Source organism: Arvicanthis niloticus, chromosome 6 (assembly GCF_011762505.2).
Source record: "Arvicanthis niloticus isolate mArvNil1 chromosome 6, mArvNil1.pat.X, whole genome shotgun sequence".
Lineage (NCBI taxonomy): Eukaryota > Metazoa > Chordata > Mammalia > Rodentia > Muridae > Arvicanthis > Arvicanthis niloticus.
In genome coordinates, this window is record NC_047663.1 from 24,378,729 (window position 1) to 24,401,825 (window position 23,097).

At 52.6% G+C, this 23,097-nt stretch overlaps 1 protein-coding gene across 4 annotated transcripts; it reads left to right on the forward strand.

The window, feature by feature from the left end:
- The first annotated feature begins 425 nt into the window (after positions 1-425).
- On the forward strand, positions 426-22,589 carry Cacnb1 (calcium voltage-gated channel auxiliary subunit beta 1). Of its 4 annotated transcripts, none has more exons than XM_034505796.1 (14): positions 426-708; positions 3,275-3,361; positions 6,265-6,384; positions 10,264-10,386; positions 10,930-11,066; positions 11,289-11,365; positions 11,739-11,893; positions 12,888-12,968; positions 13,337-13,395; positions 13,584-13,693; positions 13,834-13,985; positions 18,333-18,428; positions 18,818-19,003; positions 20,748-22,589. In XM_034505796.1, exons 1-14 carry the CDS (start codon positions 625-627, stop codon positions 21,207-21,209), a joined length of 1,929 nt encoding a protein of 642 aa, XP_034361687.1. In that variant the 5' UTR covers positions 426-624; the 3' UTR covers positions 21,210-22,589. The 4 variants fall into 4 exon arrangements, with proteins under 4 accessions (XP_034361687.1, XP_034361688.1, XP_034361689.2 ...); XM_034505797.2 differs by lacking the exon at positions 11,739-11,893 and adding an exon at positions 12,614-12,633; XM_034505798.2 differs by lacking the exons at positions 426-708; positions 3,275-3,361 and adding an exon at positions 4,612-4,733.
- The last annotated feature ends 508 nt before the right edge of the window (positions 22,590-23,097 follow it).

A 23,097-nucleotide genomic window follows, 5' to 3' on the forward strand; every position in this document is an offset into this window, starting at 1 on the left:
GAGAAAGGAGTTAAAGCTAGGTCCCAGGATCACAGGGATCGGGAAGTTCCGGTGGCCCAAGCTGGAGTCACTCAGGGAGACCAGCTGAGAGAGTAGTTTGGGACAGAAAGGGAGGCGGTACCAGGCGTACCAACCTGTGCTTCACCCCACCCCCCATCGACGCTTGGCACACACTGGTAAACGCCCCCCACCTCCACCCCAGCCTCAAGGCCGGTTTCCCCTTAATCCCCGGCAAGCTGCCCTCATCCCAGACTAATCGGAGGACAACAATCAAGCCCCTCCGCGCTCCGGAGGCCAGCCGGGATCCGCCACTCGGCCATTGTCTGCGCGCAGCCGGCGGAGGGGCTCGAGGGGCGGGGCCGCGGCGCGGGGCGGGAACCAGGGAGGGGCGGGGGGAGATGCTGAGCCTTCAGGGGCGGAGGCGGCGGCGGCGGCGGCCGCAGAGAGCAGAGCGCGAGCCGAGAGGGCAGCAAGGCGGCGAGCGTGCAGCCGGAGGTCTGGCTGGGCGACTGCACCCGGTGCTGGCTGCGCGACGCCGCGCTGCTCTCGGCTCGGACGGCCTCTCCCATGCGCTGAGGGCGCCCGGCTGGGTCGGGAGGGCGGCCGGACCGGAGGATCCTCTCCATGGTCCAGAAGAGCGGCATGTCCCGGGGCCCTTACCCACCTTCCCAAGAGATCCCTATGGAGGTCTTCGACCCCAGCCCACAGGTGAGGCGAGGTGCCAGGCTCGAGGGAAAGGACCGCTTCTGCGGACCTTGGAGTCAGCTCGGAAAGCCCCGGGAAGGAAAGGGTTATATGCCCTGCGTGGATGGGAGAGGGGTGTCTGCGCGACCCCCCATTCTCGAGGGTTAATGATCGATGGACTATTGGCCCAAGTCGGGCTGCGGTGTTGCGGAGCGGAGAGGAGGGGGGTGGAATGCCTGTCAACCTCGCCTCCAGGTCTCCCCCGCGTCCAGGTCCCTGCTGCTGGGGTACCGGCTCCAGCAGGCAGACAGCGGGGATGCTGATGGGGGTTGGGGGGAATCCAGGCCTTGAGAAGCGGAGTTGGAGGGAGGCTGGAGAGCGAATCAGGCGAGGGGGGCGACGCAGAGCACGTTTAGAGGCGCTAGTGGGTGTGGGTGGGGCGGGGGTAGTACTGGGAAAAGGCAGAGACGATGGTCAGAGGGCGTTGCCAACAGGCCTTCGAAGGCTCAGACATTGGCTTTTGAAGGTGGAGAAGGGATCAGCTGTGGGAGGCCCTCCCAGAGTCACCTGGTCTCCAACCCGCTCTTGGAGGTTTCCCTACTTCCAACACCCACATTAGCTCACCCCTCCCCCTGCCCCAAGAGGTGGGAACCTCCAAAGTTTGGAAAGTTGGATGGGTGCCAACTCACTGTCTTGGCGTGGAGGGCACTGTTTTACCTGGGGGAGGGGTGCTGCCTTTTGGCACGCTCACTTTTCCTATGTGCCTGGATTACCCCTAGGTAGGGACATTCTTGGGCATACAAGGTCCCCATAGAATGACCAGCAGGGTATGTGGTGGCCATGCCAGGGGACTTCTCTAGGACTTGTCCTTCTCCAAGGATAGCATTAACTCTTGTAATGCTGTGGCCAGCCTGGAGCAACTGTGAGCAACACGGTGTGGTTGATGGGTGTGTATGGGGGGTCAGGTCAGACCTAAAAATACTTCGTTTCTCCACCCCAGGCCCCTTGGAGCCTGGGAGACAGCTGACTGATGCCTTCCTTTCAGCTGTCCCCTGTCCCTCTGAAGGCCACTCCCTTTGCCCAGCCGGGGTGGGGTAGTGGTATGAATCTGGGGTTCACTGTAGAATGCTCTTAGGTCTGCACAGAATCTCAAAACGACTTTAGCTGTATGTCCAGTATTAAAGAAGGAAAAAGGACCATAGAATATTCTTCAGTCCTATTATTCGTGTGTGTGTGTGTGTGTGTGTGTGTGTGTGTGTGTGTGACAGAGAGAGAGAGAGAGAGAGAGAGAGAGAGAGAGAGAGAGAGAGAGAGAGAGAATATCTTACATAGTCCAGGCTGGCCTTGAACTTCTGATCCTCCTGCCTCTACCTCCAAAGAGTAGAGAATTACAGGTGTGAGTCACCATGTCTGGCTCATCAGCTTCCTTGGTACCGGGTCTCAGGAACCAGAGCCTGCAGTGTGGTTGAGATGCCTCTGGGATCTTTGGTCAAAGTCTGGGACAGTGGCTGGGGGCAGGAGCTTTTGGGCATTCTGCCCATTCTGTACTGGGCAAGTGCCAAGAATATGAGTGTGTGTGTGTGTGGGGGGGGTAGAAGCATGGAGATGCTCAATGCTCTAACGTTGGCATTTAAGAGGTCAGGCAGGATCCCCCACCCCAATTAGAGTGCAGTAAGAGAGGTTAACCATCCTACCTGGTACCGGCAGGACTATATGTCCTAGTCTCGGCTTGGGGTGGGGCCAAAGGGCCCTCAGATTGATGGAGCTGGGTTACTACCGTGGGGACGGGGCATGGGCAGCTGGCGTGGGAATAGAGTGGATCCTGCCTTGAGGAGGAATATAAACACTGATTACCAGGACGGAGGCTGAGAGAAAGTTCTGCTAGGGCGGAGGCAGGAGTGGGAAGCTGAGCCTACTCCGAGGCATCAGGCCACAGGTTGGATGTTTACTTTCCCGATATGGGTTTTTCTGTACCTCCTCCCTCTTTTCCTTCCTCAGAAACGTGACTTTGGGTCTTCAAGAGCTGGATGTCTTCCCCTCCCTACTCTGGGAAGCAGAGTCGGGCTCAGGGGAGAACCAAGCCTGGCCCTGGGTTGCCTCGCCTCCTCTCTCTGGGGGCATCGCATACTCTGCCCCCTCAGCTCCAGATGCAGAGGAGAGGACATCCCCCTCTCTTCCTCCGCCCCCCCAGCACTGCAGGCAGCCTCTCCCCTCCCCCGCCCCTGAGGCTGCTGCCCCGCCCCCTGAGGCTGCTGCAGCCGCCCGGCATCTCAATTAGCTTTGCGGTTAATGAGCCTCCCCTTCCTCGGGCCTTCTGCTTCTCAGCCTTCGGCCTGATTTGGGGATTCCTGTGTGTGCATCCCAGGCTCTCCTCAGGGTTCCTCATGGTGGCTCATGACTGGGCACTGTCAGTGAGGTGGAAGAACCTCTTTCCTTTCAGGCTGGTCACCTCTAGAAGGAGAAGCTGAGGATAGGGGTAGAGCAGCGAGTCCCCAGGCTAGGCTGGTTGTATACAGCACCAGCCCTGGTAGGAGATGAACTGTTAAAACGTTTTTCTGATGTCACTCTTGTTCCTTCCCCACCTCTCCAGGGCAAGTACAGCAAGAGGAAAGGGCGGTTCAAAAGGTCTGACGGAAGTACCTCTTCGGATACAACATCCAACAGCTTCGTCCGCCAGGTAACCGGGGAGAGGACTTGGGTGATGAAGCCGGTTGGTGCAGGCTGGCTTTGCGACTTTCTCCAGGCACCTTTTCTCATATCACTTGTCACCTGCCTGAAACCACCACACCCAACACCCCGAGACCTCTCTGCGCCCACTGCTTCCGCCCCTCCTCCAACACCAGCTCCCAGCCCCTGCTGCCTGCCTGCCTGCCTGCCTGCCTGCGTCATCTCATTCAGGGACAGCCTGGCCTGCCTCCTCCTGGCTTGCTTCGGGCTGTCACCCACTCCCCCTGCCGGCTGTCTGCTTCCATGTCCTCCCCCAGAATCTGTGATGGGGTGGGGCTGAGGCAGGTGCTTGGAAATAAACTGAGATACCGGGCCCTAGTTAGGTATGTATGGGTCAGGGACATACTCTCTCCACTTCCAAATATGACTCTTTTTAGATCTGCACAGAGAGAGGCAAGATGTGGGGATAAGGGGTGTTTTATTTTAGAGGGATGTAACCTGCATGCCCAGCTCAAGTTGATGCTGACAGTAGTTCTCTGGGCCCTCATGCTGAGCTGGGAAAACTGCCACTTTCCTCTCTTCCCTCAACCCCAGGCCATCTTAGGCTGGGGAGAGGCAGTGAGGAGGCATGTGGTTGCTATGACTACTGAGCATCTCAACAAAGCCTGGTACCCAAAAAAGGCAAGAGGGGTTCAGGATCAGACAAGGAAAGGAGTGTGGCTAAGGAGATAATAAACCGTGAGAGGGCAGAAGACATGGTAGGAGGAACCCCCTGAGGCAAGCCCTGCTGGGTGAGAGAGAGAGAGAGAGAGAGAGAGAGAGAGAGAGAGAGAGAGAGAGAGAAGTAGTAGCAAGCAGATCTATCGCTGACTGGACTGAGTACTTTCTTTTTGATTCTTCTGTCTCTGGGTTTCTCATGCATGAGCCCAGGCCTAGCTCCAGAGACTGAAGGGAGGTTTTGATCTGAGCGTGTCTAAAATACACAAACTGATCCGAAGTTCTTTCCTTAATCATTCCTTTATCCCTCCTGTTCCAGAACTGACCAGTGCCAGGTCTAGAAATGATGGTGTCATGCTTTTGATGTTAAGGCAGGAAGAGCCTTCAGTTTTCCTCTTGCCAGCCAAGGGGTTAGACCCCCACAAGAGCTCCCATTCTTCCTCCTCTTAGCTCCTTCCTCAAGTCCTACCCCCAGTAGGTGGCGGGAGTGGGGGGCAGACCTTGCCACATCTCTGAGCTAAATATACCCTAGCAGTTTGCACATGTAGCAATTCTGCCTGTAACCTGAGCTCCTGGGGGAACGGGCTGTGTGGGCCACCCCTAGGCCGGCAGGGCCGGGCACTGAGGGCGCCGGGATGGAGGTGCCCAGCCGGACCCTGGTAGTGGTGAGCTGGGGATGGGGCAGGTGGCGGGTGGATGGAAGAACCCCTCAAACTGCTGTAGAGGGCCTTTCTCCAGTCCATCTCTTTGCTCCCTTATTCTTTCCTGTCTCCCATTTCTGATTGTGTGTATGTGTGTATGCATATGCGTGTCTGTTGGGGTCAGTGGGCGCCTCTCTGCCTGTCCGTCTCTGCTTGTCTCTGTCTATGTGGGCATCTGTATTCTTGTTTTGGGGGAATGGGTAACAAGAGGGAATGGGGATTCTTTTGCTGGTCCCTCCTCCTGGTTTTGTGTGTCTTCTCCAGCTTTATTTAGTGACCCAAATCTCTATCCCACCCCTCCTCCAGTGAACCTCCCGTTCAGGATTTTCCTAAGAAGGTGATATCTGTATCATCTGATGATTTGGGGAGAGTTAGGTCTTGACCTCCATCTCCCACACCAAACCAATGGACAATCCCAGCCAAGTGACTCTTCCCTGCCCTCAGGAGCGATCCCTCACACACCTGTAACCCCACAACTTCTCCATATTCCCTCCCACCCTTGTCTGCCACCCACCGGTCCAGAAATCACACCAAATCCATGCCTCCTGTCCTCTGCCACCCTTTGCCTCCCACCCTCAGGGACAAAGACCTCTGGGGCACCCTTGGTGACTTGATTGTTCACTCTTAGCGCACACAATGGAAGACATCTTCTCAAGCACACTTTTTTATTTCCAGATATATACATGTCTGCACCTTCATGACCAGTGCCATGACGTCTGTATAGCTTCTATGGGTCTCATACATATATGTCTCTACCACAGTCCTTGGCACTCTGGGATGGTGACTGTGGTCCACGTTGGGTTCCTGTCATAGTCAATCTTCACAGCTTGACTTACCCTGCAATCTAGCATCCTAGTGTTGGGACAGAATCCCATTCCTTCTGCTTTCCCCTCACATGTGCTGAACTGCCCTGAAAATCATAAGGCAGCTTGGAGTTGCCTCAGAGTGGCCCTATTCAGAAATTCCCAGCTAGAGGAGTAGGGGAGGTGGGTGTCTTGCTTCCCTGATTCTCAGTCATCAATTTTGGTGGCCCTGTCATTCCAATAGACCACCCATGGGCAACGGTGAGGATTCAGGCCTAAGAAGGTGGCTACAGTCCCTGGAAAGGATGGCGTTGAGTTTCTGCTATGCCTTCTCGGCCATTCAGGGGCAGGGCAGAGAAGGAGAAGCTGGGAGTGAGAGTCATCCCCTGGCACTCCTCCCTTGGGCTGTGCCCCTATCAGGTTCCCACCCCTCCCAAGCCCCAAGCAGCTGTCATTAGACCTGCCTTACCCTCCAGCTGGCTGTTGTCACCTTTCCTAGGGTCACACTCATCCCACAGGCCTGCAAACTTTGACCCCTGGCCTCTTCGTTCTAATAATACCTCCTTTCTAGGCCTTGCAGTATTGTGTAGGGCTGATGGAGCATTGGAATTTTAGAATGGATGGCACCTTCATGCCACCCCAGGAGCCAGAAGAAGTGGTGCTGGCCTTCAGCTGGTCCCCTCTGTTTTCAGGGCTCAGCAGAGTCCTACACGAGCCGACCATCAGACTCTGATGTGTCTCTGGAGGAGGACCGGGAAGCCTTAAGGAAGGAGGCAGAGCGCCAGGCCTTAGCCCAGCTCGAGAAAGCCAAGGTGAGACTAATGATGAGAGAGGACCTGTGGGCGTTATTCTCATCCCCCCCCCCCCCCCCGCCCATCCTGAGAGAGCCTGAGCAGACTCCATCAAGTTTTGGATCCGTTGCTTACAGAGGTCTGTGGCTGTGTCTTTCGCCTGTGAAGAAAGTATATGGACTGTGATAGTTTCTTTTTCCTCATACAGCCTTCGAATGTCTGATGCTCTTTCCACAGAGCTTGATAAGTATGACCTTGCTTCTTCCTGGGCTAGGGATAGAGCTCATTGTACAACGCTTGCCTAGCTGGCACAAGGTCCTGGGTTCAATCCCCAGCACTACAAGGAAAACAGACCTACTTTCTACAGTCAAACAAACATCCTGGACTGGAACCCAGCCATGGTTTTTGTTTGTCCTAGAGCAAAGTCTGTTTATGTGGCCCATACTTGCCTTGAATTTTGATGATCTTGTTTCAGTCTTCAGAATTCACTCAGCTTCTAGGCCTGATCCCTGCACACACACACACACACACACACACACACACACACACACACACCACACCACACACACACACACACACACACACACACAGACACCACACACACACACACACAGACACCACATACACACACACACAGAGACACCACACACACACACACCACACACACACACACAGACACCACACACACACACACACACACACACACACACACACCACACACACACACCACACACACACAGAGACACCACAGGCACATGCATACATACACACACACACACACACACCATACACACAGGCACCACACACACACACACCACACACACACACACACACACGCACACACATACCACACACACACACAGGCACCACACACACACACACACAGACACCACAGGCACATGCATACATACACACACACACAGAGACACTACACATACACAGACACCACACACACACACAGACACCACACGCACATGCATACACACACACACACACACATGCATATACACTCATGAGATTGATCTTAAGGACCTGTTCATGCCAGGTGACTGCTCTACCACTGAGCAACATCCCCAGCCCCCTCCCTTTCTTTTCAAGACAAGGCTTCTCTGTGTAGCCCTGGCCATCCTGGAGCTCACTCTGTAGGCCATGGTGGCCTTGAACTCAGAGAACACCTGTTTTTACCTCCCAAGTGCTGGGATTAAGGACATTTACCACCAGCCTTTTTTTTTTTTACAGAGGGTATTTACATTTTTGAAATCACCCTTATTTGGGGAGGGGGAAGAACCATGCATGCTGTACTGAACACATGGAAGTCAGAGGACAAGCTGTGAACAGTTCTCTCCTCCTACCAAGGGATCCAATTCAGTGTCAGGCTTGGCGGCAAGCTCCTTCACATACTGAGACATCTTACTGGCCCTCTTCTTTGGTGTTTGAAATAGGGTCTCATTCTGTAGCCCAGGATGTCCCAGAATTTACAGCAATCCTCCTTTCTCAGCCTCCCAAGAGGTAGAATTAAGACAGCTACCACATATGGGGCTATGTGTGTGTGTGTGTGTGTGTATGTCTGTATGTCTGTGTGTGTACATCTGTTTATGGTATACACATGTATGTGTGCTTATATGTGCAGGAGCACACACCCACATATGCTCTAGTGTAGGCCAGAGGTCAGTGTGTTAGGTGTCTTCCTCATTCTTTACTGATTCTGGAGCCTCCATTTTGACTCGACTGGCCAGTGTGCCCCGCCTGGACCTATCTCTGCTTGTGTAACCTCCATTCCTGGCCTTTACATATGTGCTAGGGTGGGACGTTGCCACCTCAGGAGAGATGATAGATAGCCAGGAGAAGTCTCTGGGCTGATCTCTGACCACGCTCACCCCTCCAGCACACAAGTACTTTACCCACTGAGCCATCTCACAGCCATTGTGGTCTCCTTTTACCACTTTTCCATGACACCATAGTAAACACAAAACAATGCACCTGCTGTTCTGGAAGCTCCATCAAGGTTAAATGTCAAATTCGAGGTGTTTTGTTTGTTTGTTTGTTTTTTTGAGATAATGTTTTTTTCTGTAGCCCTGGTTGTCCTGGAACTCACTCTGTAGACCAGACTAGCCTTGAACTCACAGAAATCTGCCTACCTCTGCCCCCTAAGAGCTGGGATTAAAGGGCTGCACCACCAGCAGCCCCACCTGATTCTAGATTCTTTTAAAAGACTGCTTTATTGGGGCTGGAGAGAGGGCTCAGTTAAGAGCACTGACTGCTTTTCCAGAGGTCCTGAGTTCCATTCCCAGCAACCACATGATGGCTCACAACCATCTGTAATGGGATCCGATGCCCTCTTCTGGTATTTCTGAAGACAGTGACAGTGTACTCATAAAAATAAAACAAAGAAAAAAAATGCACTGCCACACAGGGCCCTCAATATGTATTTATCAATATGTATGTATGTATGTATGTATGTATGTATGTATCTATCTATCTATCTATCTATCTAACCATCTATCTGTCTATCTACGGTGTGTGTCTGCATGCTAAGCATGTGCAGATGCCCACAAAGGCCAGGAGAAGGCATCTAAACTCTGGAGCTGGAGTTACAGTCCATTGTGAGCATCTTGATGTGGGTGCTGGGAACCACCCAGTGCCTGTCATCATCTGACTCTGTGCTTACATCAGTGTGTTGGACATCATTGATTGTCACTGAGCTGAGAGGTGTTATGGACTTCACAGGGAGGTTACACTGGTTGAGTGATCAGCTCAGGCTTGATTTGAAGCTCAGATCAAGCTCCTGAAGAATGGCAGTACGGACTGGGGATGTAGTTCAGTCGGTAGAGTGCCTGCCTATAATAGATTTGGCCTTGACTTCAATCCCCAGCATCACAAAACCAAACCAACCAACCAACCAAACAACCAACCAAACAAAACCCAGGCTTAGTGGCACATGTCTATAATCCCAGCACTTGGGAGGTAGAGGCAGGAGGAGAAATCCAAGTCTATCCTTGGCTACATATTGGGTTCAAGGTTAGCCTGGACCACATGAGACCTTTTCACACATCTAAAAAAGAAAAAGAAAAAAAGAAAAGAGAAAGGGGGTTGGAGCATGTAGATAAGGTGGCTCAGTTAGTAAAAGCACTTGCAGGGCAGGCCTGACCATCAGAGTCTTATTCCTGGGACCCACGGTGACAGGAGAAAATTGACTCCTGACCACATCGGTACTGTGGCTCGTGCTCACTCAGGACTTGCCTCTCTCAGACACATAGGCACACACATGCACATTTATCTATTTTATGTACATGAGCCCCTAGATTCCATTTTTAAATACTTAAAAATTATCTTACATTTGTATGTCTGTGTTGTATGTCATGGCGTACATGTGGAGGTCAGGGGCCAACTTGTGGGAGTTGGGTCTGACCTTCTGCCATGTTAGTCTTGGGGATTGGACTCAGGTTATCTGTCAACCTTGGTGGCAGATACCTTTACAGGCTGAGCCATCATCTCTCCAGCCCTGAGTTCTAGTCTTTGTTTGTTTTCTTTTGAATTAATTAGTGTGTGAGCTCTTCTGTGTGTTTGGGCATGGTGCTGTATGTTTGAGGATGTGCATGCCGCACACGTGTGGAGGGCAGAGGATGCCAGTGTAAAGTCAGCTCTTCATTAGATTCTGGAATCAAAACAGATTGGCAAGCTTGTACCACGAATGCCATTATCTGATGAGCCATCTTCCCAGTGCCCCACCCACCCAGTGCCTTTTTATTGTAAAAGTTACAAAAGACCACACAACCCATTCAGTATACATTTTAATGAATAATTTATTAAGCAAGCAACCACACAGTCACTATCCCAGTCAAGCAAGGTACTGCTTCACTGCAGCTCTCCGCCTTCATCCACCTCATGTGTCCCCTCTAGACCAAACCAGTGGCTTTTGCTGTTCGGACAAATGTTGGCTACAATCCGTCTCCAGGGGATGAGGTGCCTGTCCAGGGAGTGGCCATCACCTTTGAGCCCAAGGACTTCCTGCACATCAAGGAGGTGGGTGCAACACTTGGCATCTGGAGTGGGGCGAGGGTGGGACATTAGAGGTGTGTGGGAGGGGTGCCAGGAGAGGGGGGCATCTGGTAGTCTAATGGAAAAACACTGCTGAGCTGAGCGCAGCTGGACTGAGTCTGCTGTGCACCCTTAGGCAAATGTCTTCACCTTTCTAAACCCAATGAGTTTTCATTGGTTGGTAATGCCTAAGTCACAGAGATGCTGGGAGGGCTTGTGAGCCCTGTGATAGAATGGTGGTGTGCCCGGTGCATGTGTCTGCTTTCACTCCTACTCACAGCATGAATCTCAGGGAGGCAGGAGCTTTTTTTTTTACCTTCTCTCTAACCAAGGGTGGTCCATGGTCACAGAGGGTCCTGGTCTTGGCTTTGTCATCTTGGGAATTGGGAGGATCTTATCAGAGACTGAAGCCAGGGGTGGGGGTTCTTTGAGGGAGCCCTTTACTGGCAGGGTTGGCAGCCTGGAGGTTTCCCTAGAAGGTAGTTATGGCTCTCACCTCTGGTCTCTCTCTTGGTCTCTTGTTCACAGAAATACAATAACGACTGGTGGATTGGGCGGCTGGTGAAGGAAGGCTGTGAGGTGGGCTTCATCCCCAGCCCTGTCAAACTGGACAGCCTTCGCCTGCTGCAGGAACAGACCCTGCGCCAGAACCGCCTCAGTTCCAGGTGTCTGCTGAGGGGGTGGGGAGGACACTTGCTATCCCTGGTGAGGCCAGCAGGGAGGGGGAGTCCTCAGAGCTAATCCTTGACCTCCAGGACCTGCCCATGGCCTTAAGGGGTGGGTGAGTGGGTTGGATAAGTACCCAGCATGCACTGTGTGAGCACTGAAGTCCCCCAGCCCCACGCCCACCTTTGCTCATCAGTTCCTTTGCTTCTCTGCCCACACAGCAAGTCAGGTGACAACTCCAGTTCCAGTCTGGGAGATGTGGTGACTGGCACCCGCCGCCCCACACCCCCTGCTAGTGGTAAGAACTGCCTGCAAATTAGGGGAGGGAGGGAGAGTTTTTCCTGGGTTGGGTGGTCTCTCCACAGGGGTGGTCCTTCCTCCCTGCAATAGGAGGTGCCCCAATTCTGAGTCCCCCAAACACATGCAGTAGTACCCCCTCCATTAAGGATAGGCTGTCCTCCGAGCTGAGTCTGTCATGTCTCTCCTGTCCCTCTCTGTGGTAGCTCCATCTCTCTGCCTTCCCCCACACCCCCCATCTCCCATTCATTCTCCTAGCCCCATTCCATTCACTTCTTCTTTCTTTCTTCCCCATCCCATCCTTGTGTTCTGCGCTGTGTCTCCGTGCTCATCTCCCTCCTCCTCTCCCTTCATCTCCTTCCTGACTGGTCCAGGTAACGAAATGACTAACTTTGCCTTTGAGCTAGATCCCCTAGAGTTAGAGGAGGAGGAGGCAGAGCTAGGGGAGCACGGCGGCTCTGCCAAGACTAGTGTGAGCAGTGTCACCACGCCACCACCCCACGGCAAGCGCATCCCCTTCTTTAAGAAGGTAATTCTGTCTGGTTTCCTGTGAGGGGAGTCAGGACCCAGCTCTTGGCAAAGAAAAGAGGCTGAAATGTCCAGATGTAGTCCATTCTATACTTCCAGTCTCTGGGCTTTCTGCCTAGCTGATGTATGGGGATGGACTGGGGCGGGACCATATCTCTCTTTATAAAACCCTACTCCCCAACTCCTCAGGAAGAGGCAGCTCTTGCTTTGTCTAGTAATAAACACATCCAGTCTTTGTCCTCATGACTAATAAATGCCCCACTCTGGATGGTAAAGGGTTGGGATGGCATTCATTTGCCCTTTTTCAACTCTGCGTGGATGTACGAGAGCCTCTACTAGATGCAGAACAGGTCCCCTTAAGATAAACAGGAAGATACACAATGGGGCGGAGTGTGGGCCCTGGATTTGGGGCTTCCAATGTCTCTAGCTCTTTTCAGAGCTAGATCTGGAAGGGCAGGAGGCCTGGCCCACTAGTCTCAAGTGCACTGGATGACTGTCTGTCCTGCCTCCAGCCACCAAGGCCACCTTTGGCTCCCCTGTGGCATGGGGTCCCATCCCCTCTCTGGCTCTGTCTGTCACTAACACGCATGCCTGTTATTTTTCCTCGTCTACCCGCTCTCTTGCCCCTTTTCCTGTCCTGGCTCCTTCCTGGCCCTCTACCCCTGCCTGGTGCCTTCCCCTCTCTCCTTCCCTTCCCCATCCTGGCAATCTCTGGACCCAGCCAAACAGAAGCAGAAATCGGTAAGTATGATAGCTTTCTATGTCTGCACCACTGGGGATGAACTGGGGGACCTTCTAACACCAGTTTCCAGATCTTTCTCCCTTTACCCTCCTTCCTGGTCCTGCCTGGCCATCTCCCACCCCCAACCCTCTGATACCGACATTTGGGCTCTGGGGTCAGAGGGAGGAAAGGCTGCATGGGGAACCTAGACACTTGGGGAGAGGGGCTGATGCCATCTCTACTTTGGGGTTTCCCTTCCCTGCTTCCCTCCCAGACAGAGCATGTGCCCCCCTATGACGTGGTGCCTTCCATGAGGCCCATCATCCTGGTGGGACCGTCGCTCAAGGGCTACGAGGTAGGAGCTCTGAAGGGCAGTGTGCCCAGATGGGCCCAGACCTCCAGAGTGTACAGATATTCCAAAGGGTCCCATATGCCCAAAGCTCATGTACCTCAGAGAAAACCCTTAAGGGGGCCTGACCCATGGGAAGTCCACTCAAGAGGGCCCAATCTCCCAAGGAAAACTCTTAAGACCCTTTTTGGAGATGCCATGTAACAGACCAATGGAATCAGGCTGCATAAGAGGCCCCAGCCCCTGAGGAAGCACCCCCCCCCCCTTTAGAAGCTTCAAGAGTTTTGAAAGGTGGAAAGGGATGTCCGGCAGGCAGAACTCCTGGGGGTTTCAGAGCCTGACTTCTCCCTTTCTCTCTAATCCCTACATGACAGGTAACAGACATGATGCAGAAAGCGTTGTTTGACTTCCTTAAGCATCGGTTTGATGGCAGGTAGGACCCTGAGAGCTGGCTCTCTGCTGACTGTGGCTCCTTCCACCCACTTGGGGATACACAAGATGTCTAAAGGGACCACTCTGAGACTCTTAGACTGGGACAAGGGTGGCAAGCTTGGAGCCAGTGAGTGGACAGTGTGTTCTTGCCCACCCAACCCCTGACGCCTTCCCTGCCTGCTCCTTCAGGATTTCTATCACTCGGGTAACGGCTGACATTTCCCTGGCCAAGCGCTCAGTCCTTAACAACCCCAGCAAACACATTATCATTGAACGCTCCAACACACGCTCCAGCCTGGGTGAGCTGCCCGCCTACTCTCCCCCTCCCGGGCTGTCAGGGTGGGTGGGGTGTGAAGTACTGGGAAGTCTCCAGAAGCTTTCCTTCTCTCCACTGCCTCCTGGGGAAACCTTACGATCCCCTCCTGTCCCCATGCCCCAGCTGAGGTACAGAGTGAGATTGAGCGGATCTTCGAGCTGGCCCGGACCTTGCAGCTGGTCGCCCTGGACGCTGACACCATCAACCACCCAGCCCAGCTCTCTAAAACGTCGCTGGCCCCCATCATTGTTTACATCAAGATCACATCACCCAAGGTGGGTGCAGGAGACTGGTTCTTATGGTAAACATGGTCTACAAGGCATGTTCTGGAGACAGGGTGCATGGGTCATAATGGAGTGACTTATTCCCCAAGCTTAGTTTCCTTCTTTGTAAGACTCATGGATATTGGGATTATACAACCTAATATGGGTGGAAAGAGCTGGGTACAGTGTGCCTTCTGTGTATTCAATATCAGAAATGTTATCAGAGTTACACGGGCCAGTTTCATCCAAACTTCCGGTCCATCACTGGGTCAGAAAAATGAAAGAACCTGGTATAGTTTGTTCCAGGTTCACCCAGCTATGTGGTGGTTGGAAAGTTTTGAGTCTTCTAACATGAGGCCTTTTATGCTGTATGCAGTTGCTCGTGCGGACTTTGACACAGAGGGTAGTGGTAGGGATGCCATGAACTTTCTTCTTCCTTCCTCCTTGAAATTTTTTTCTTTTTATTCTTGTTAATTACGTATATATGTGTGAGTATGTGTGTGTGAGGCCGGAGGCAGGGAATCTCCCTGGAGCTGGAATTTCAGGTTGTGAGTTGTCGCTCGTGGAGGCCGGGAAACTTGAGTCCTCTTAATCACTGAGCCAGTCTTTCCTTAGCAAGGCAGCGTTGCCCTGTGTAGCTTAAACTTGCCATCATCTGCCATAGCCTGCCAAGTACGGGGAGTCAGGCATGGGACATTATTGCTGGCTCCATGAACTCCCCCTTGTAGATACTAGTGGATTTGAGAGACATGGGGGAGGGAATTAGATGGCGGTTTTGTTCTTAATTTTTGACTCAATTCCTCGATTTGGAGGCAAGGTACTTGACTTGGGTCAAGCCTAGGCTGGCCTTGAACTTACAATCCTCCTGCCTCAACCTCTTCAGGGCTGGGTTACAGGCCTAGACCAGCACACCTGGCTCTCTGAAATTTGAGGGATAGAGGTGCAGGGTTTAAGGGCCGTTTGTGTTTGTACAATCCAGCTCATGATGTAGCCAGCAGTAGTGACTGTCTATCCGTGGATGCATCCTGTGAGCTAAGAACCCTGGGCACCATTTCCGTAAGCTTTCTGAGTTCTTGATTTCTCCTGACATATAACTGTCAGGATGGGATTTACATACCTGTGCGTGGAGAGGTTGCAAAGATCAAACGAGGTAACGGATGCAGAAACGCTCTGTGGCCTAGAAAGTAACGGTGGTTCCGCTTCCTCCACTGTTCCGCTTCCTCCACTGAGCTTACGGGCGTGGGCTCTGAATGCCTGCGTTTCCTACCCTGGGCTGTCACTTAGCGTTACTGTGTTCTCCTGGCAACTCATGTAATATCTCTGTGCCCTAGTTTTCCCATCTTCTGCCTAGTCACGCTTCCGTGATCACCGTGAAAACTTTGTAAATGCATTAATTATGCCAAGAGCCTGGTGCCCACGAAGGTACCATATTCTTTCTGTTAGCTTTATTTTCAGTTTTTAGGACAGAATCTCATGTAGTTTGCTTTGGCTTCTAATTCACTATGCTTTCCTGAATGTTGAGATTAAAAGGTGTGTGCCACCACAACCTGGCCTGACTAGTTTGCTTGTTTTTTTTGTTTTGTTTTTTTTGTTTTTGTTTTTTGTTTTTTTGTTTTTTTTTTTTTGTTTGTTTTGTTGTTGTTGTTCTGTTCAGGCTGGCCTTGAACTCATTATGTATCAAAGGATGACATTGAACTTGTGTGTGTGTGTGTGTGTGTGTGTGTGTGTGTGTGTGTGTGTAGGCCAGAGGACAATCTCCAGGTGTCATCCACGTTTTTTGAGACAGGGTCTCTCACGGGTCTGGTAGGCTAAGTTGACTCATCCCAGGGATTCGTCTATGTTTTCTTCACCAGCACTGAAATAGTATTTATAACACCATGCCCAACTTATTTTTGCTTTTTTGAGACAGAGTTTCTCTGTCTCTGTGTATCCCTGGCTGTCCTGGAACTATCTCTGTAGACTAGTCTGGCCTCAGATCCCCTGCCTCCTGAAGTGCTGGGATTAAAGGCATATGCCATTACCCCCTGGTTCACTATGCCCAACTTCTTATGTTGATTCTGGGGTTCGAACTCAGGTCTTCAGGCTTGGAAGCCAGGCACTCTACCAACTGAGCTACCAGTGATCTTGAGCTTTTTGGTCTGCCCAGTTCCACCTCCTCCATTGCTAGGGACCAAACCCAGCCTATCTTTCTTAAGAGCTGAGCAAGTGCTAAGCAAGTGCGCTCCAAGCTATATCTCTCATCTGATTTTATTTTATTTCAGTTGATTAATCCTTGTTCTTGTTTCATTAGCCAAGACTGGCCTCATCCCCTAGCCCTCCTGCTTCTGACTCCTGAGTCATGGGATGGCTGTGCCATCCTGCCCAGCTCCAATGTTATTTATTTATTTTTGTTTATGGTTTTGTTTGAGACAGCATTCTCTACCGTGTAGCCCTGCCTGGCCTGAAACTCACTATGTAGACCGGGCTGGGGTTACAGAGATGACCTGCCTCTGCCTCCTGAGTGCAGGAGCTAAAGGTGTACACCACCACCTGGGCCTTTCATTTCTATTTTTGAGATAAATGATAAATTATAAGCACACATATAAAGTATGAGCCCCTGGATTCAGTTCTCAGCACATACTTAACAAATCTTATGCCTTCAGTCTGTTTTTGTTTTTTCGAGACAGTGTTTCACTCTGTACACCAGGCTGGCCTCGAACTGGAATTTAGAAATCCGCCTGCCTCTGCCTCCCAAGTGCTGGGATTAAAGTCGTGCGCCACCACTGCCAGGCTCAGCATGTGTTTCTTAAGGCCAAGAGCTTTCTGGGAGAGTGAGTCAGGAGGATCAGAAATTTGGGTCAGCCTCACTTACATTGTGAGTTCATGGACAGCCTGGGCTTCCCTCAATGCCTGTTTCTCCTATACCCTATGTTATCTAAAAATGTGGTGTACACCTTTAATCCCAGCACTCAGGAGCAGAGGTGGGTGGATCTCTGTGAGTTCAAGGCCAGCCTGATCTTCATATTAAGTTCCAGGCCAGCTATAGTTACATAGTGAGATCCTGTCTTTAAAAAAAAGTAAACAACAAAAGGCCCATATTGAGCTTTTCTTTAACTGTCCCAATAATTCCTTCTTATGATACCAAGATCATCCTGCATGTCTTCTTCTACCTCTTCTTTTTTCTTCTTTCTTAAAGAATGATTTTTTTTATATATTATGCATTAGTGTCTTGCTTGCATATATGTCTGTGTCGGATCCCCTGGAACTGAAGTTACAGACAGTTGTGAGCTGCCATGTGGGTGCTGGGATTTGAACCTGGGTCCTCTGGAATAGTAGCCAGTGCTTTTGTTTTGTTTTTCAAGACAGGGTTTCTCTGTGTAGTCCTGGCTGTCCTGGAACTCACTCTGTAGACCAGGCTGTCCTTGAACTCAGAAATCCGCCTGCCTCTGCCTCCCAAGTGCTGAGATTAAAGGTGTGCGCCACCACCGCCCAGCTCAGCCAGTGCTTTTAACCACTGAGCTACCTCTCCAGCCCCACATGTAGTCTTCTTAATATGGAGTAGCTCTTTCGCTTTCTTCAGGTTCTTACGACAACGGCGTTTTGCAATGGCATAGGCCAACCGTGTTGTAGACTGTCTCTCCATTTGAGGTTGATGTCTCTCCGTGGCTAGATTTAGTTTCGGGAGGACTAAGTCAATCATATAGAGAAGCATAGAACAGCTATTCAGGAGAATACACAGGAGGCAGGAGATTAGCGGTGCCCAGGACCTGTTGGATGCCAGCCTGGGTGATATAACAAGTCCTCACCTCAAAACCCAGCAGCCTTGGAGCAATGCTGGTATCCAGCAAGGAGTTTCTCCATGAAGGATGATTGCTATTGTTCATATGGACTAGAGGGAATGAGACTGGAGGGCTAGAATAAAGTCTGTAGACAAGGTGTGAGTGTCTGAGTGTGTGTACATGTGTGTATGAGTGTGTTGTGTCAATATTTGAGTATGTGAGTATGTATGTGCATGAGTGTGTGAGAAAGTGACGATGCGTGTAAGAGTGTATGAGTGTGTGTGCGCATGTATGTATGAGCATGTGTGTGTGTGTATGTGAGTGTGTTTTGTGTCACGCAATTATGTGAGAAAGTGTGTGTGCGCATGTGCGTGTGTGTGTGTCTGTCTGTCTGTCTGTGTTGTGTGTTGCCCTAAGCCTGAGCCTTGTGTAGTGGACACAGAGCTTGTGAGTTCATCCTGGCAGAGATGCTCAGGGCAGAGAATCATGGAACATTCCACCGCTCTGACTCTGATTTCCCACTGGCTCCGAGCAGAATCTGCCGTTTAGACTTGGGTCGTTGCCCGTGTGCTTCTAGTTCCCTCTCTTCCTCCCCAACCAGGTTCTGCAGAGGCTCATCAAATCCCGAGGGAAGTCTCAATCCAAACACCTCAATGTCCAAATAGCAGCCTCGGAGAAGCTGGCACAGTGTCCCCCCGTGAGTGCTCAGACCCAGGGGAGGGAAGGGAAGGTGTCCTTTCGGGTTCTCCTGTTTCCTTCAGCCTGCATGGAAGACAGCACCTGGGACAGGTCTTTAGGTACAAACCGGTCCTTGGGTAAAGAGGGATGCCTGGTTGGCCAAATGGCTCAACTACTTCTAACTGCGTGCAGAGCCATGGCGTGATTTCCCTGTCCCTAGAATGAGAGGGAGTTGAGCTGAGTTCGGTCATTTGTAGGTCTGAGTGTCCTTTCCTTGCTCCACAGCCAGAGGCCTTTTAACCTTGTCCTTCAACCCCCTTGACTCCACCCACTGCACCCAGGCCACACCTTCAACCCTTGGTCACGCCCCCGCTCATCCCAGCCCCGCCCCTAACCCCACCTCCACAGGAAATGTTTGACATAATCCTGGACGAGAACCAATTGGAAGATGCCTGCGAGCACCTGGCCGAGTACTTGGAAGCCTACTGGAAGGCCACACACCCGCCTAGCAGCACGCCACCCAATCCGCTGCTGAACCGCACCATGGCTACTGCAGCTCTGGCTGCCAGCCCTGCCCCGGTCTCCAACCTCCAGGTACAGGTGCTCACCTCGCTCAGGAGAAATCTCAGCTTCTGGGGCGGGCTGGAGGCCTCACCGCGGGGAGGCGACGCGGTGGTCCAGCCTCAGGAGCACGCCATGTAGCTGATGTCCCTCCGGTCTTTCCTCCCACCCTGAAGTGCAGGGAACATGAGGAAGGAAGGGAAGAGCTTTATTTTGTAAAAAACGTGGTGAGCGGCAGCGTCTGGTGTCTGTGGTTTTTGGTGGGACTGGGGGCTGGCTGGTGCTGCCTCCCTGGGACTGGTCCCCTAGGACTGCATCTGCTGTCTGTTGGACTTGAGGCCTGATGGGAACCTCTTGTAAGTGTCCAGGCGCTAGGAAGAAAATCGGAGGAAGAACAGTAGGCTTGTTCACTGGACTCTACTCCCTTTTCTTTTTGTTGTTGTTGTTGGTTCTTGGAAACACAGTTTCATTCTGGCAGTAGCTGGCCTGGAATTTTCAGTGTTCCAGACTGGCCTCAAACTGGAGGCAGTCCTCCTGCTTCAGCCTCCTGGATGCTGGAATTACAAGCCAGCACCTCAGCTGTCAGCTTCATACCTACATTAGATCTAACAGAGTGGGGACCATGGAATCCAGAGAACTTGCCTTTCTCTGGTATCCCTCAATCCTTGAGGGAACCCAAGCTGAAGCATCTATGAGCTAAGCTGTACCTTCCACCGTCTCCCAGGGAAACAGAGTCCAGGAAAGGCTCTCCTCCCACGGAGCCGCAGCCCATCTCTGAGCCCACACCATTAAGTGTATGGTCTGGCTTAGAGCCACAACACCATGAAGTCATTCTAGACTGCTGCATCTCAAGTGGGTTTTCAGCAACAGAGCCCACTTGTTCAGTGAAGCTGAGCCATCCTGGATCTACTCACAGGGAGCTGGGGGCCTGCCCCCCACCCCCTTCCAGCCTCAGGGACAGCAGGAGCACTTCTTTGCCCCGCCCCACTCTGCCTTAAAGCAGCTCCAGGAAGCAGTTTGGAAACTGGAGCTGTTGTGCAATCCCCATCCCGCTCTAACCAGGAAATGGTACCACAGAGAGGATAGCTCCATCACACAGCTTGAGATGGCAGGAGCTGTCAGCTACTGGTGATGAGGGCATGGGGCCACCTTGTGCTCTCCAGCTGTGGGGGTGGAGCTAGGGGGGGTGGAGATGTGGAGTCATGCGTCCTCTTCCAATTGGCTGCTTTGAGTGTTTTGTAGGGGGGCTGGAAAGGAATCCGATCAACCTTGGAGACTATGGGTTAGCGGAAGGAGGAAGTGAGGGTTTCTGGAAGTCTGTGGCTGAGGTCTAGTGTGGGCAGAGGAAGCTGGGGTCAGTGAGTTTGAGCTGAAATCTCACTGTATTGGGAAAATTGGAGCAATTGACTAACCCAAGCAACGACTAATGAGCAGTGCTAATGAGCTGTTAACGATGATTAACCCAGGAAAGCGTTAATAACACGCACTGAGGATGCGGTGACTAATTATTCAGGGCTCCTTACCTTGGTTACTAGGAGAGTTCAAGCTGAGATGAAGTTGGGTGCCCTCAGGCTTCTAGGGGGAGGGGCAAATGGCCTGTGGCTTGCCCTCAGGCTCAGCTCTAGAGCGGTCCCCTGCTCCTGGGTGCCCCTCCCCTAGAGCCAGCGCCCTCCAGGAGCCAGGCTGGTGTCTTGGCACTATGACTAACCTGCCTTGCTTTGTGTTTTTCTCACCCCTGCCTGATCTGCATGGTGCGTGCCGTCTGTCTGCTAACCAGGGACCCTACCTTGCTTCCGGGGACCAGCCGCTGGACCGGGCCACTGGGGAGCATGCCAGTGTGCACGAGTACCCCGGGGAACTGGGCCAGCCCCCAGGCCTTTACCCCAGCAACCACCCACCTGGCCGGGCAGGCACCCTGCGGGCGCTATCCCGCCAAGACACCTTTGATGCTGACACCCCCGGCAGCCGAAACTCTGCCTACACGGAGCCGGGAGACTCGTGTGTGGACATGGAGACAGACCCCTCAGAGGGCCCAGGGCCTGGAGACCCTGCAGGGGGAGGCACACCACCAGCCCGACAGGGCTCCTGGGAAGATGAGGAAGACTTTGAGGAGGAGATGACCGACAACAGGAACCGGGGCCGGAATAAGGCCCGCTACTGTGCGGAGGGTGGTGGGCCGGTTCTGGGGCGCAATAAGAATGAGCTGGAGGGCTGGGGACAAGGCGTCTACATCCGCTGAGAGGCAGGGGCAGTTCTGGGAGAGGAAAGGCTCTGAGCTCGGGGAGGGGAGGGCAGAGGGGTACACCACCCAAGATGTGTCTTGCCTCCAGGGGGCGCTGCGTCCCTCATTTTCAGATGCCTTTGCTCAAAGCTTGTTTCTTTGGTGGTTATCATCCCAACTCCTGGGAGGTTCTTAATCTCCAGCTGTAGGTTTTTCCCTAAACTGCTGTGGGTGGATGGGGGAACACCTACTTTCTGAAGTGTCCCCTTTCCCCATCTTTGGGGGGCTCTCTCCCTCCCAGAGAAAAGGTGCACTTCCTCAACTCTTTCTACTCGGGGCTGTAAGTGAAGGTCCTAATTGGGGTGGGGGTGGGGCTTCTTCTACCACCACAGGGTACTTGGGGGAAAGGTTGGGTGCTTTTCCTGAAGGGAGCCCGCTGAATCTTCCCCAAACCCCAGACCCGGGATCCCTCACCATGTCCATCCCATAACCTAGTTTCCTAGCAGCATTCTCTGGTGGGTGAAAGCCACAGCCTGGAAACCCATGTAGAGCTTGCCTTGGGGAGCAGAGCTGGGTGCAAGCTGACAGGCATCAGTGTACGCTCTCTGCCCTCCATGGTCATGGCAAGAAAGCAGGGCCTAGAAACTTGAGGAGTGAGCAACTCAAGATGCTGCCCCCCTCCCTCCAAACCTTACCTCCCCCAGGAATGAGCTTTGTCTACAGCATACCCTGCCTGCTGCCATCAGAAGAGAGGGGCCCTCTGCATCTGAGCCCCACATCTCTGTGCCACCTGGGTGTGGAGACCATGAGTACTTTGGTCCACCTCATTCTAAACCAAAAAACCTGCTCCTTCACCTTCACCCTGAGGCCCCAGGGAACAGGCTCTATGTGTTGGTGCCCATGAGGTGACCACCATCCAGGGGCTTCCTGAGGACCTTGGGTCTCCCCTAGGGGTCTTGGTTGCTGCTGCTTCTCTGTATTTGCCTCTTGTGATCTTGTCCTTCCCCAGTGTCCACTTTCCTCGAGAGAGGCCTTGGTAGCCCCTCTCCCTGGGGTTCCCTTAGCCTCTGCATTCCCCATAGTCCAGCAGCCCTGCCCCTCCCCAGCATCACAGCTGGTCCAGAGAGAGCCGATTGTGCCAACGAGGACTGGGCCCTGCCCAGCTGCCCACCTCAGGGATGGGCACCTCACGCCTGTCTCGCCACCTCCTGTGCCAATGTTGCCCCACCCCTTGGGGGTGGGGTGCAGCTTCCACTAACAGGTTAGAAGATAGCACTGCCCAACCTTCCGCTCCCCGTCTTACTGTCCTGTGCCCATCTGTCTGTCTGTCTGTCTGTACTCCTCTAGGAGAAATATTTTGCCACATATAAAACCGCAGTTCCGTCCTTTGCGGCCACCTCCTGAGCCTGTTTTCTTTGTTGCCACCCACAGCCTCACTGGCTCTCAGAAGTGGGAGTGGGGACCTGTTGGGGAGCAGGGGGAGAGTGCAGGCAAATGCTCTTCTGTCCTGGGCTGTTGAGGCACAGGAGAGATGATAGTACTTGGTTTTGCTGCTTCTGGGTTGTCTGCAGGTGTTCCTCACTCAGACACAAGCTCACTTCTTCCCTGTGAGGGGGGCGGGGTACTAATTGAGGTATTGCTCACTGGGTGGGCTCAAGCCTCACTGCTTCACATTTTAAAGGCACATTTTTAAAATTTTTTATTTTATTCTTGCCCCTTTCTGCTTTGACCTCCCTGTGTCCTAGCAGCTCCTCTCACTAGGGAGGAGTGAGCTTCAGGGCCGCTGGAACTCAGAGGTTTGCCTGCATCTGCCTCCTGACTGCTGGGATTAAAGACACATACTACCACACACCCCGTTTGTGGTGGGGGAGCTTTGTTCACTTCCTCATGAGACAGGGTCTCACTG

Coding starts and splice junctions, on each gene's coding strand:
- Cacnb1 (XM_034505796.1), top strand. CDS start 625: ATGGTCCAGAAGAGCGGCATGTCCCGGGGCCCTTACCCACCTTCCCAA. Junction 11,067..11,288: donor CAGAACCGCCTCAGTTCCAG/GTGTCTGCTGAG, acceptor CTGCCCACACAG/CAAGTCAGGTGACAACTCCA. Junction 19,004..20,747: donor CCCCGGTCTCCAACCTCCAG/GTACAGGTGCTC, acceptor TCTGCTAACCAG/GGACCCTACCTTGCTTCCGG.